Raw genomic sequence first — 14,373 nt, forward strand, 5'->3', positions numbered from 1 at the left:
GAAATGTCCAAATCTCTTTCTCTTCTTTTGCATCAATTTTTGGGATCTTTCTATCTTGGTCCACAATGTAGCAGATACAATTATCTGTTTAAGTATTTCTCTGTTTCAATAACAGAATTATGTCCTTTTGGCATGATTTGCAGGCGGTGACCAAGTTAATATGTATGAGAAATTTCAAGTGTTTTTCAAAGATGTATTGTAGATTTTACTCTTGCAAAGTTATTTTTTGATAGAAAGCATGATTCTTAGTTGTTTGTATACTAAGGGCTTTGTTGTTGTTTTCATGCAAAGGAAAACTTAGCCACATTGAAGATGCTTATGCTTAGCTCAGAGATGAGAACTGGAGGACTGAAGAATAATCCTTATTTTAGCATTTTCTTGCCTTTTGAAAATAAGCTTGGATGCTGAGAAGGTATCAGATGCTTTTATGGGTCAGCTCAGTAGACCACAAAAAGATTCGAAGACTCCCAAGTTGTAGTCAAGATTAATTTGTAATTCACTATGTAGTTAACTGACCCATTGATTCAGTAATTACTTTGTGTTTTGCATTCAGTTGCTTATGAATTTTCTTTAGATCTTGCCCTATGCATTTCTTAGAATGCTGTTTATCCAATATAGAACATTTGCCTGTAGGCAAACTAGTCTTTGTCCTAAGGAGAAATACCTGGATTAATTCTGTGGCCTATTTGCAGTGCCAAGAAATCATTTTTAGTAAGCTAAAAATTAAAAAAAAATATAAAAACCTATATAGAAATCTCTCTGGCTGCCTTTATAAATCAACAAGACAAATACTGAAAATATTTCAAATTTTTTAAGGATCACTGTATTCTTTATTGGACAAACATTTGCTTTGCACAAAAGTAAAACCAATAGAGTGTATCTGATTAATATAGTGATAGGCTTTTTAATGAAGTGTAGATGCTACATAGCAATTTTCACATACTAGCAACCTTAAAATGAAATTCTACCTATAAGTAAGAAATGTGGCTAAGTTTATGCAAATCAAGGTGACTTATTTAAATTGGCAGAATGGTAGTTTTCTGTAGTTTTTGTTGTTCGGTGTGTAAATAGTGCTTTTTAAATGGGAAATCAAAAACTTATTTTTAGTAAAAATAATTTTGTCTGATTTAACAGTTCTTTTGATGTATAGTTTTTCATTAAAAAGTACCTCCATTTATATTGTTCCATTGATTCTCATAATTCTATAAATTAGGCCTAAAAGGCCTTCTTATCTCCATTTTATAGATTATAAAACAGGACTTAATTGAAGTGATAAAAAATTTTAGAACATTTTATTACCTGTTTTGGTAGAATATTTTACTTCAATTAGAAATATATGCTTGATTTATTACATTTACTACCAATTTTATATTTGTTTTAGTATCCTTGAATATTTGTTCAGGCCTGTGAGTCACAATGGCAGATACATTTGATTTAGGCATTTGTCTTAACTCAGTGCTTTGGTATAATTATCAGTGGCGTTTAGTAATCTTTGGCTGTAGAAGCAGGTGTTAATCTTGATAGTGTAATATGGAAACTGATTTGTCTTTAGGGTGACATTGAAATGCTAGATGTGGAACAAAAGTGATTCATTTATTATTTCCTCACTTTTATTGCCTGCCCTCGGGTGGATAAGTTAGTGAAATAAATAAAGGAAAACAGGGTGTATGATGAAAATTTCAAAAAATTAGTAATTGACTAATTTAGTGTATGGAAAGTTGAATATATGTTCACAATTTTGGGTTCAGTTTGTAGTCAGCTTATAAATTTGGAAGGGACAAATGTGGGATTAATATTTAAAATTGCATAGGTTTCTTAAAGAGGTGCAAATTTGGGAAGGTAACTACTGTTTCACTAATTATTTCTCTATTTCTAAAAATGCCTTTTTGTTGTTGTTTCTAAGGGTCTTACTGAAGTGTCACAAAGTTTAAAAACGGAAAATGAGGAGTTTAAGAAGAAATACAATGATGCTACAGCCAAGGCTCTCCAGCTTGAGGAAGATATTGTTTCAGTGACACATAAAGCAATTGAAAAAGAAACTGAATTAGACAGGTATTTCGGATGCTTTTTAAAAAATAACTGTAATGTTTTAAAAATGTTTTAACTTAGATTTTTTTTTTGTCTCTATTAATGTTACTTGATCTTTACTCAGTTTAAAAGACAAACTCAGGAAGGTACAACATGAAAGAGAACAACTTGAGTGTCAGTTGAAGACAGAAAAGGATGAGAAGGAACTTTATAAGGTAACTTATTCTTTCCATTTCTATTAGTTATCTGATCCTGTGTAACAGATTACCACAAAACAGTGGCTGTGGGTCAGGAATTAGGGAGTGACTTAGGAATTTGGAAGTGGTTCTGGTTCTGAGTCTCTCATGTGCTTGCAGTTAGGAAGTTGGCAGGAACTGCAGTAATCCAATGGCTTGATATGGGGGCTGGGGGATCTGCTTTCAAGATGGCTTTTTAACATGGTTTTTGGCAGGAGGCCCCTCAGTTCACCGCATGGTCTCTCCTGAGGCTGCTTGAATGTTCTTACAACATGGCAGCTAACTTCCTCTGTCCAAGAGAGCGAGCGAGGTAGAAGTCACAGTGCTTTTTATGACCTATTCTTCAAGTTGCACACTGACACTTCCACTTTATTTTATTGATTAGAAGCAAGTCACTGAGTCAGTCCACACTCGAGAGGACTGTTAGGCTCTACTTCTTGAAGTGAGGAGTATCAAATAATTTGTGTACATATTTTTAAAGCATCATATCATGTACAGTCCCTAAAAGTTAGTTTACAGGTAATTGATTTACTGGTTTTTTAGATACTTAGTAGGTACTGTATTTTAACTCATAGAAGTTTTAATGGTAACAAGATACAAGTTTATCAGAATTAATTGTATAACCAATTATTTTTCCCTTTTAGAACATGTATACCTTATGGAGAACATTAATTTATTTGAGTGATCAATGAGTTTTAGAGCTTGACTTTTGGAATAATCTTCAACCACTGTCATTTTACAAAAATATCATCACTGCTAACATTTTCACCTTTGAAGTTTTTTTTTCTTGGAAATAGAATGGTTAGTTTGTCAGTAATATTGTGGGGGCAAATTGAGACTTACTTAAGTGGCTTAAAAGCAGTTCTTCTAGGCAGTTTCAAATCAGAAAGTTCAGGAACATAATGAGTTAAGTTAGCATTATTTGAATAAATTCAGTCTCTTGACTGGATCAGAAAATAACAATACTCATTTATATGTCGTATATATTTTATTAAAAATAAAAACAAAACTGCATGTATTCACTAATTGAGAGTCGCAGTTTACACTAAGAAAGTAGCACTGTTGTATTACCAGTGGTTTTTTTTTTTTCTTTCTTTTGGTTATTGTTTGTTATTTTTTCTTAAGATAAAAATAAAAAAAAAAATTATTGAATCCACCATGTACCTCAGAGCAGAACATGCCTAGGGAGATTCTGTATGTCAGGTTATACCCTTTCTGGTGCTTAGAAAAACCCATACCCAGAGCACGTTTGTATTTAAAACAAAACATTCCCAAAACAGGGAGAGAAACAGAAGATTCACTGGTGGATGATTTTGTGATTTGACCCTTTAAGAAAAAGTAACTCAAATGTTGCTTGGGTTTTGAATAAAATTTTATGAAACAAAAATACAGATGTGTAGAGGAACAGTTGATGCAACTGTATTACCATTTATAGAATGCTTTTTGCAAAATCTTCAAATACAGTTCTTTTTTTTTTTTCACGGTGTCATCATACAGTTGTGCATTTATCACCACAGTCAGCTCTTGAACATATTGATTACTACAAAAAGTTATCTTTTTTTAATGTTATAAAGCATTTTTGAACTGAGTGAAAATTTGACATCTGTAATAATTTTTTATTTGATGTTACTGTGAATTTCAATGAGACTGTTTTAGTTTTGTTGTCAGGATCAGGACTGGGCAGTATTTTCATGCTGGGCATGCTTTCCATGTTGTTTTCTGTTAGCCACAGTGGGAGAAGGTAAACAGAATATTTGTATCTTCAACCATTTTAATTCAGTAATAAATCAAATGAATTATAATGCAATACTAGGTAGTACTGAGAAGGGATGAGGAAGGTCCTAAGAAAACCAGTGATGCTGGAGAGGTATAATGATAACTAGGATGACTTATTTTGGGAGGAGGAAAACCTAGACAGCTAAGTCTGTCCCTTTCCACCCTGCCTTTGTTTTCTTTTCTTTTCTGAGAACAGGACATTTGGTGTTTTTATGGAGGGTTGGCAAACACATTGTAGGGCAAATCCAGCATTTATTTTTCCTTTACTGTTCTAAATTATTTATCCCTAATATTGTCCTTTGTTTCTTCTTTCTGTGAAGACTTGTTTTTCTGTGGTACACTTCTGCAAAAAACTTAAAAGAGAGGAAGGAAGGGAAAGAGGATTTATTCTTTAACACTGTATTAATAAGTCCAGTTTTCTGTAGGCATGAGCTGTTGGATTAAGGTGACATTGGAATTTTTCATTTGAATACTCTCCACCCCATGTTCTGAACAGTATTTTATTTGTGTATGTGTATGTATGTACCTCCAAAATGGAAGTTTTTTTTGTTTTGGTTGTGTTTTTATCCAGTTTGAGAAGACCTCTTACTAGTCTGTTACCTCAGAACTTCCCAATCCAAATTGTTCACAAGAAACCAGAGAAATTCATCTAGTCTCTCTCCTGTTGCCTCTGCTAGATAAGTTTCAGCCCTGACCTATCAGAATTAGAGGGATTGGCAAAACATTTTCATGAACTGATGATTATGAAAATTAAGATTGTGTTTTAAAACTGATACCACAAGGTGTTGGCTGCTGATACTTTTAGAGAATGAGGAGCTATATTTTATCCTTGTGAACAGGAACTAGTCTTTCAGCATTCAAAATACTTAAAGAATAAAGCTCAAGAAGTACGTTAATTCACTTCTCTCTAGTAATCTTAAAGGGGAACTGGGTACTAGGTAGCTGTGTTCTTTGTAATTCTAATTATGGAGTTTGATTTATATATCTGTTATGAGCAAATTAGCAGCAAAGTCCCTGGGAAAATCAATACTTATGCTAATTTATCAACAAATATATTTTTAGGCACACAGGAAATAAATGGCATAGTACTTTTCATAAACTAAAAATTGAATTGCTTAAGATATTCTTAAGTATACCCTTTCTAGTTTTTCACAATTTGGTCATGCCCTCATATCTGAATTTGCCTGTAATATAATCTGTTTTCCCAAAAAGACAACCAAATTCATTTGCATTTTAAAAGAGAACCTAAAATCATTTAAATTAAAGGAAGACTTTAGAGGTCAGACCTTAGAATTAATCTCTCCATAAAGTAAAAAAGAAGCTTAGAAAAAGTTGTGTTCTGCTCCACACAGCTAGTCTTTTGGTAAAACTTGGGTCTCCTGATTGCTAGTCTGATACGCCTTCCTTTCCACTTGATCATCTTTGGGTTATAGAGATAAACAGTGGTATATTAAATTTTGACTAACTTAGTTTATGGAGTTAGAAAGAATAATCTTGACATTTTCAAGCATTTTTATAGGTACATTTGAAGAATACAGAAATAGAAAATACCAAGCTTGTGTCAGAGGTCCAGACTTTAAAGAATTTAGATGGGAATAAAGAAAGCATGATCACTCATTTCAAAGAAGAGATTGGCAGACTTCAGTTCTGTTTGGCTGAAAAGGAAAACATGCAAAGGGCTTATTTGCTTACAAACTCAACTAAGGTAAGTATTTTGAAATGTTTATATTTGAATTTTGAAAAATTTCAAACCTACAGAACAATGAGTACCCATTATATGGTGAAATCATTTACATCTTTGTTTTATCTCCTCCATTTATGTATCTTTTTTTATTTTTAAACCATTTGAAATTCAGTTGCAAGCATTGTGGCATTTCACCCTGAATACTTTAGCATGTATCGCCTTTGAACATGAACATCCTTCTTTATAAACACAATACCATTGTAATATGCAAGAAATTTAACATTCGTATGGTAATATTCATTCTCGTGTATAGTAGCCGTTCACATTGTCCTAAATATGTTCTTATATAACGTTTTACATTTTTCAATTCAGGGGTAATCATAGATCACACATTTATTTGATTGTTTTATGTTTTTAGTTTGCTTCAATCTAGAATAGTGTCCCTACATATATATATATTTAATCTTTTATGGCATTAGTATTTTTGAAGAGTTCAGGTTGTTTGAAAGTTCTACAATCTGGATTTATCCATTGCTTCCTCATGACTAGATTCAAGTCAGACATTTTTGTCAAGAAAAGACATAAATGGTGTTTTGTACACTCCATTGCAGTCATATCAAAAGGTACATGTCAGTGTTCAATTCTTCGTGGTATTGATCACTTGTTTAAAGTTATGTCTGCCTGTCTCTCCATTATATGGGTGCCTTTCCTTTGTAATTACTAGGTAATAATGTGGGATAATACTTGGAGATCATGTGTACATCTTGTTCCCTGATAGCCTTTTTTTTTTATATTCATTTTATTGAGATATATTCACATACCACGCAGTCATACAAAACAAATTGTACATTCGATTGTTCACAGTACCATTACGTAGTTGTACATTCATCACCAAAATCAATCCCTGACACCTTCATTACCACACACACAAAAATAACAAGAATAATAATTAAAGTGAAAAAGTGATTAAAGTAAAACAGAACACTGGGTGCCTTTGTCTGTTTGTTTGTTTCCTTCCCCCATTTTTCTACTCATCCATCCATAAACTAGACAAAGGTGAGTGTGGTCCTTATGGCTTTCCCAATACCATTGTTACCCCTCATAAGCTACATTTTTATACAATCGTCTTCAAGATTCATGGGTTCTGGGTTGTAGTTTGATAGTTTCAGGTATCTACGGCCAGCTACCCCAATTCATTAGAACCTAAAAATGGTTGTCTATATTGTGCGTAAGAGTGCCCACCAGAGTGACCTCTTGGCAGAGGGCTCAGCCCATCAAACCACCAGTCCCCTATGTCTGTGAGCACATTAGCAATCATCCCTTATAGCCTTTACCCTGTAGTTTTTTTTAATCCCTTGATGATCCTCACCTGCATCAGCTATTTTTTTTTTTTGGGGGGGGGTGTTGATACTTTATTTAGTCATTTTGGCTTACAATTGAAATTCTGGAAATTCAAAATAACATCCTTGCCAGTGAGTTTCTTATACACACCAGAAAAAGTTTCAACCTCGTATTCTGCATTGTTCTGCTGGCTTTGTCCAAATGAACCTTTATAAGCCGGCTGCTGTCCAGTTTTACATGGATTCTTTTGCCCACAGTTTCACTTGGGAATACCAGGTCTTCAAGTATTGCATCGTGTATAGCTGTTGGAGTATGGCTTCTGGGACACTTTTGCTTATTTTGTGTATGGCTTTTTCGAGTTGGCTTAGGCAGAATTCTCCTCTGAGCAATAAATACGGTGTGCTTTCCACTGAACTTTTTCTCTAATTCACATACTAGCCAGACTTGGATTTTCTGGAAAGACTTCAATTGAGGAACGGGAACAAAGATTATAATAGCTTTCCGGCTACCTCCAACTTCAGTTTCCTTGACTGCTGTTATATTCAGCTCCCTTAACTGAGTCTTTAGGTCTGAGTTCATCTCCAGCTCAAAAAGAGCCTGAGAAATGCCATACTCGAATTCATCAGGCTTTTCGCCATTGGGCTTCACAGTCTTTGTGCTCAAACGAACATGGCCTTTTTCTTGTTGAGTGCTGGCCTAGGAAGAGCAGCTATTACATTTTAATGGTTGCAGAATGGCGATTTTGTTTAAATTCAGTTTTAATGAGATGTATTCACATACCATACAGTCATCCATGGTGTACAATCAACTGTTCACAGTACCATCATAGAGTTGTGCATTCGTCACCCCAATCTATTTTTGAACATGTTCCTTACACCAGAAAGAATCAGAATAAGAATAAAAAATAAAAGTAAAAAAGAACACTGAAATCATCCCTCCCATCCGACCTTATTTTTCATTTAGTTTTTGTCCCCATTTTTCTACTCATCTATCCATACACTGGATAAAGAGAGTGCGATCCACAGGGTTTTCACAATCACACTGTCACCCCTTGTAATCAACATTGTTACACAATCATCTTCAAGAGTCAAGGCTACAGACTTCAATTAGTGATATGAATGAAGCAGGTCTGGTTAAGACCAGGGCAAGCCAGGCCAAAGGATAAAGGTTGAAACTGATTGTGTTTTAAAACTTCAACTTTCATATGAGACCAAGGGAATAGATATCTATTTGGTACAGGATCTAAATTTTCTAAACGGTACAACTCTACAGTCGATTTGTTCAAACACCACAATTGCATGAAACTTTGAATAGGAAGTGAGATACGGTAGGTTAGTATAGGCTGGAGTGAAATAGTGACACATCCTAGAGTAATTTGGGCAGATAATAAAAAATATATTTACAGCCTCCCCCTCCCCAGCCCCGAGGATCTGGGGGAAGGTGCGGATGTGTTGGACATCCTCACCTGGACTGGTGTTGATGTTGTCACAAACATTGGGACTGGTGGTTTGACGTGCTGAGCCCTCGAGCATGGGACTTGCCCTTATGAAGCTCATTACCACAAAGGAGAGTCTAAAGTTGTATGTAATGGTGCCTAAGAGTCTCCCCCTGAGTACCTCTTTGTTGCTCAGATGTGGCCCTCTCTCTCTCTAACTGAGCCATCTCAACAGGTGAACTCGCTGCCCTCCCCCCTACGTGGGACCCGACTCCCAGGGGTATAAATCTCCCCGGCAATGCAGAGTATGACTCCCGGGGATGAATGTGGACCCAGCATCATGGGACTGAGAGTATCTTCTTGACCAAAAGGGGGATGCAAAATGAGACAAAATAGTTTCAGTGGCTGAGAGATTCCAAATGGAGTCGAGAGGTCACTCTGGTGGACATTCTTATGCACTATATAGATAACACCTCTTAGGCTTTAATGTATTGGAATAGCTAGAAGTAAATACCTGAAACTACCAAACTCCAACCCAGCAGTCTGGACTCCTGAAGACAATTATATAATAATGTAGATTACAAGGGGTTGACAGTGTGATTGTGAAGACCTTGTGGATCACACCCCCTTTATCTAGTGTATGGATGAGTGGAGGAATGGGGATAAAAACTAAAGGACAAATGGGGTGGGACGGGGGGATGATTTGGGTGTTCTTTTTTCACTTCTATTTTTTATTCTTGTTCTGATTCTTTCTGATGTAAGGAAAATGTTCAGAGATAGATTGTAGTGATGAACGCATAACTATGTTATCATACTGTGGACAGTGGATTGTATATCATGGATGATTGTATGGTGTGTGAATGTATTTCAATAAAACTGAATTTAATAAAAAAAAAAAAAAAGTCAAGGCTACTGGGTTGGAGTTTGGTAGTTTCAGGTATTTACTTCTAGCTACTCTAATACATTAAAACCTAAAAAGTGTTATCTATATAGAGTTTAAGAATGTCCACCAGAGTGACCTCTTGATTCCATTTGAAATCTCTCAGCCACTGAAGCTTTATTTCGTTTCGTTTCACAACCCCCTTTTGGTCAAGAAGATGTTCTCAATCGCACAATGCTAGGTCCATATTCATTCCCGGGAGCCATATCCTGCTTTGCCAGGGAGATTTACACCCCTGGGAGTCAGGTCCCACGAAGGGGGAGGGCAGTGAGATCATCTGCCAAAGGTGGCTTAGTTAGAGCAACAAAGAGGCACCCAGGGGGGAGACTCTTAGGCACAATTATAAGCAGGTTAAGCCTCCCCTTTGCAGTAACAAGCTGCATAGGGGCAAGCCCCAAGACAGAGGGCTCAGCCTATCAAGCCATCAGTCCCCAATGTTTGTGAGAATATTAGCAACAATCCAGGTGAGGAAGTCCAACACCTCCGCATCCTCCCCCAGCTCCTCAGGGGGGCTCCAAATATATATTTTTATTCTCCACCCAATTTACTTTGGGATGTGTTGCTATTTCACTCTAACCTATACAGACCTACCATAGCTCACTTCCTATTCAAAGTTCCATGTAACTGTGGTGTTTGAACAAACTGACTATAGAAGTTATATTGTTTAGAAAATATAGTTCCTACACCAAATAAACATCTCTTCCCTTAGTCTCACGTGGAAGTTGAAATTTTAACACACAGTTTCAACTTTACCCTTTGGCCCGATTTGCCTATTCTTAACCAGTTCTGCTTCATTTATATCTCTGTTTGGAGTCCGGGCTCTATTTCAACTTTTTTTTTTTTTTAAGTTGCTGTATGCGTTAATACTGACATTCATGTCTGATTTTAAAAATTCAAATCCATTACCTTTGGGTTCTTTCTTTCCTATTTCCATTCCATATTTATATATCCCTTCTCTCACTATGAAAATCCTTGTTTCCAAAAAACATCAGTATATTTATTCAAGTTCTCGTTCCATCCATACAGACCCAGTACTTTCAGAATTATAATGTCAGGGCCACTTCAAATAATAAACCTGTTAAATAAAGTTCAAGGTTATCTTTCCAGTTATTTTTCCTATAATGTATTTCACTATGAGTGTATAGTGTACTGTGTTCAAAAGTTACTTGAATTGTATTTTTTCATGCTTATATTCTGAATTTGTAGTACATTTAGATTTAGTTTTGTTTCTATTTAATTTCAAGATTTTCTATTACTACCCTGACCTTTAATTTTATTTTTGAATATGTAGATACATGGTTCACAAGTGAAAATGGCATAAAAAGTTTACTCAGAAGTTTCATTCTTTTTCCTGTATTTTACCCTTTCTCTACCTACACTCTTACGTAGACTTTTTATTAGTTTCCAGTTTGTCCTTTTGTTTTTGCAAAATAAGCTTGTGTACACACACACACACTTCTCTTAAAGATGGTAGCATGCTATATAAACTCTTTTGCCCTTTGCTTTTTTTCACAGAACACTATAAGCTGGAAATTGTTCCATATCATTTCATAGAGACCTTCCTCATTTTAAAAAATAGCTGCATAGTACTTCATTGTGTAAATTTGCCTCTGTTTATCAGCATATTTTATGGATGGGTGTTACATTGATTTTGGTATTTTACACTTCTCAAAAATAGTTAATGAAATGCCTGAAACATTAGAAGTACCTGACACTTAGAATTAATGATTAAATCTGAGTTACTTTTCAGGGTATTTAATGTGGCAGTTTGCAAATGCCAATGCAGTTGTGAAAGGTATATTTGATTTTTTTTTTTTTTTGTTATTTATAAAATGCTAATCAATTCTCTAAGTATCTTTTATCTATTAAAGCAAAACTTCTGTGAGGATAAAAACATAGTTATGGAGTTACCTGGGAAAAATAACTACTAATTGTCAAAACTTTTTAAATTATTAAAGCAGTACAAGATCATGGTTAAAAAAATTCCAACAGTACACATAGGTACGAGGTAAAAGTAGTCCTTATCCTTTCTCAGAGGTAACACTATAGCATTTTTAATTTTTCTAGAAATGTTCTTTAAATGCACATGTGCATTTATATTTTAATACAAATGAGAATTTATGTAGTTACAAATTTTCTTTTAATTTATAGAATTGAATAGAATGGAAATCCTCATTCATTCTAATAGTTGTGTAGTGTTCCTCCGTAGTACATACTCTAGCTGTATACCATATAATAATTTTTAGATGTTTACATTGTTTAGCTGTTAAAAGCAAGTGGCAGTAAACATCCTTGAGAAGATATCTATGTGCATATATCAGTCTGTAGAATAAATTTTCTCCTAGTGGAATTGCTGAGTGAAGGAGTAATTTAAAATTTTGATAGTTAGTTTCAAATTGCCTTTCAAAAAATGCTTTAGTGATTTTTATTCTCAACAGTAGTGTATGAGGTATACTAGTGTTTGTAATGGCTGTAAAGACTTTCATTGTGGAGGATATGCTATAATTTCATTATGAAAAATTCTCATGAAACTTTTTAAGTTTTTCCACTTTTTTAGTGTTTTAATATAAATCCTTATAAAGCTAAACTTATGGACATATCCTTTAATATTATCATAGTAGAAAAAATTTCATAACAATAAAATTGCTAGCAAAAGCCATGTGCATTTTTTAAAGTGTTGAAGAATGTTGCAAAAATCTGATCAGAAAGTTTATGTAAGCCCAACTACTTATGAGTGTGCTAGTTTCCCTAAACCCATCTAAGTACTGGGTTGTTACTGGTTTTCAATCTTTGTTGATTTGAAAGAAAGTGAATGAATGGTATCTTGTTGTAACTTAATTTGAATGTTGATGGATTTTTTCTGTTTGCAAAATAGTCAAGTCTTCCTATTTTAAAATTGCCATGTTCATGCCTTTTACTCATTTTTTTTGTTTGGGATTTTTCCTTTTCTTATTGATTAGAAAAATGTTTATATTTGAATATTATTATACCTTTCTTGAGTATTTTACAGATAATTTTCTCCTAGTTCATGTTTTTGCCGTTTGCTTTTTTGACATACAGAAGTTGACAATTTTGATGTAGTTAGATCTATTAGTGTTATGTCTTGTAAGATTTTCCCCTTCTGAAGATTATATAATTTTTTCTTCCAAGGAGCTAACAGTTTAAAAGTCAAGAATGGGTTATGTTTTTTTTCCTCCTGATTTCACATTCTTTTATAATAGAGATAAAAACAGAAAAGTTGAATAAACTAGATTTATTGTGCTTTTAATGTACAGTTTTAATATTAAAGGAAATACTCTTAAAACAATTTTAACTTTTTAAATGTACTTTTAGGTTTGTTAAGTGGTGCTAGTTGCTTTCCATTTTCCTATTGTCTCATTTTTGCTATCAGTATATCAATATTTTGTTTTTAGAACTAAGTTCTAAATCTGTTCTGTTTTCATAATGATATGGAAAATTAGATTAGATTAACATTGTATTTCTTGGGTTAGTCTTTTAGGGTAGGACGTAGGAAAAACTTTAACCAAAATTTTTGGTGTTACAAAGAAGTTGTTGAAGTTATTTTCATTGATAATCATAAAATGAAGTCTGTAGTTCTAGCTAGGTGGCTTCTGGAGGTCAGGAGCTTTCGTTCAAATGTTGGTTTAGCCTGGTCTTTAAGCACTGGGTATATTACCTGACTTCCTATGCTTCAGTTTCCTTAAGTATGAAATGGTAGAAATGATATCCAATATATGGAGTTGCTGTATGGAGAATCTAAAACAGTCACATCTTAGACTGACTTACCTCATCTAAGTCATGAACAGAAAAACAGTATTTCATTTAAAATTTTGGATCTGTTGGGATATGAGTAAAGTTTGTTTTTGTTTTTTACTTGAGTGGTTTAATTATAAATATATTTATCTACCTTTCTTCAGGAAGATACAGTTTTTTTAAAGGAGCAACTTCGTAAAGCAGAGGAACAGGTTCAGGCAACTCGGCAAGAAGTTGTCTTTCTGGCTAAGGAACTTAGTGATGCTGTAAATGTGCGAGATAAGACAATGGCAGATCTACATACTGCACGTGTGGAAAATGAGAAAGTCAAAAAGCAGTTAGCTGATGCAGTGGCAGAACTTAAACTAAATGCTGTGAAAAAAGATCAGGTAAAGCAGGTTAATTTTTATTTACTAGCTGCATAAAACAGCATTATAATTATTTCAGAGAGTTATATTACAGTCAATCCTCATTATCTGCAGATTCTGTGTTTGTGAATTTACCTACTTGCTAAAATTTGTAATCTCAAAATCAATACTTACGGTGCTTTTGCCGTCATTTGCAGACATGTGCCTAGTGGCAAAAAACTTTGAGTTGCCCAGCATTGCAAGTTCCCAGCTGAGGTTGAACAAGACTACATTCTGCCTTCTTGTTTTCAACTCTCCTGTAATCTAGTGTCCTTTTCACTGTCTATCTAATGTATTTTTGCGTTTTTGTGCTTTTTGTTGGTGATTATGTTGTCTCAGGTAAACCCCAAGGATAATGCTGAAGTGTTGTTGAGTGGTCCTAAGTGCCAGAAGGTTGTGATGTGCCTTACGGAGAAAATGTTTTTGTTAGATAAAAGTTTGTTCAGGCATGCTTTACAGTGCTGCTGGCCATGAGTTCAGTGTCAGTGAATCAACAATATATATTATGTACGGTGTCTATAAACAGAAACACACATAAAAGAAGGTTAAGTATTGATCAGTTGCTAAAAATGTTGTGACCAGAGGCTTGTAGGAACCTAACCATGTATTTCCTCTAGGAGCAGTGGTTCATTATTTGCTAACTCAATTTTCTCAGCAACTTTATGTAACATAACTACTGTGAATGAGAATTTACTGTACTTGCTCATCAGGAGGTGGTACAGTTTTTTAATGAGCCTTGTTCTAAGAAAACAGTGCTGGATTTATTATTAGGA

The 14,373-nt window shown here is 34.4% G+C and overlaps 2 protein-coding genes across 2 annotated transcripts in view; one reads left to right on the forward strand and one right to left on the reverse strand.

Annotated features, from left to right (window-relative positions):
• TAX1BP1 (Tax1 binding protein 1) overlaps window positions 1-14,373 on the forward strand; it is a 148,528-nt gene that overhangs the window by 76,683 nt on the left and 57,472 nt on the right. The window contains exons 6-9 of the mRNA XM_037836961.1: window positions 1,904-2,052; window positions 2,153-2,243; window positions 5,560-5,745; window positions 13,358-13,582. Of these exons, the coding sequence (XP_037692889.1) occupies window positions 1,904-2,052; window positions 2,153-2,243; window positions 5,560-5,745; window positions 13,358-13,582 (651 nt within the window). The remainder of the gene's footprint in view (window positions 1-1,903; window positions 2,053-2,152; window positions 2,244-5,559; window positions 5,746-13,357; window positions 13,583-14,373) is intronic.
• Window positions 7,177-7,644, reverse strand: LOC119534524 (40S ribosomal protein S7-like). Its single transcript, XM_037836963.1, has one exon. The coding sequence runs from the start codon at window positions 7,642-7,644 to the stop codon at window positions 7,177-7,179; it is 468 nt and encodes a 155-aa protein (XP_037692891.1).

This window comes from Choloepus didactylus, chromosome 5 (assembly GCF_015220235.1).
Source record: "Choloepus didactylus isolate mChoDid1 chromosome 5, mChoDid1.pri, whole genome shotgun sequence".
Lineage (NCBI taxonomy): Eukaryota > Metazoa > Chordata > Mammalia > Pilosa > Megalonychidae > Choloepus > Choloepus didactylus.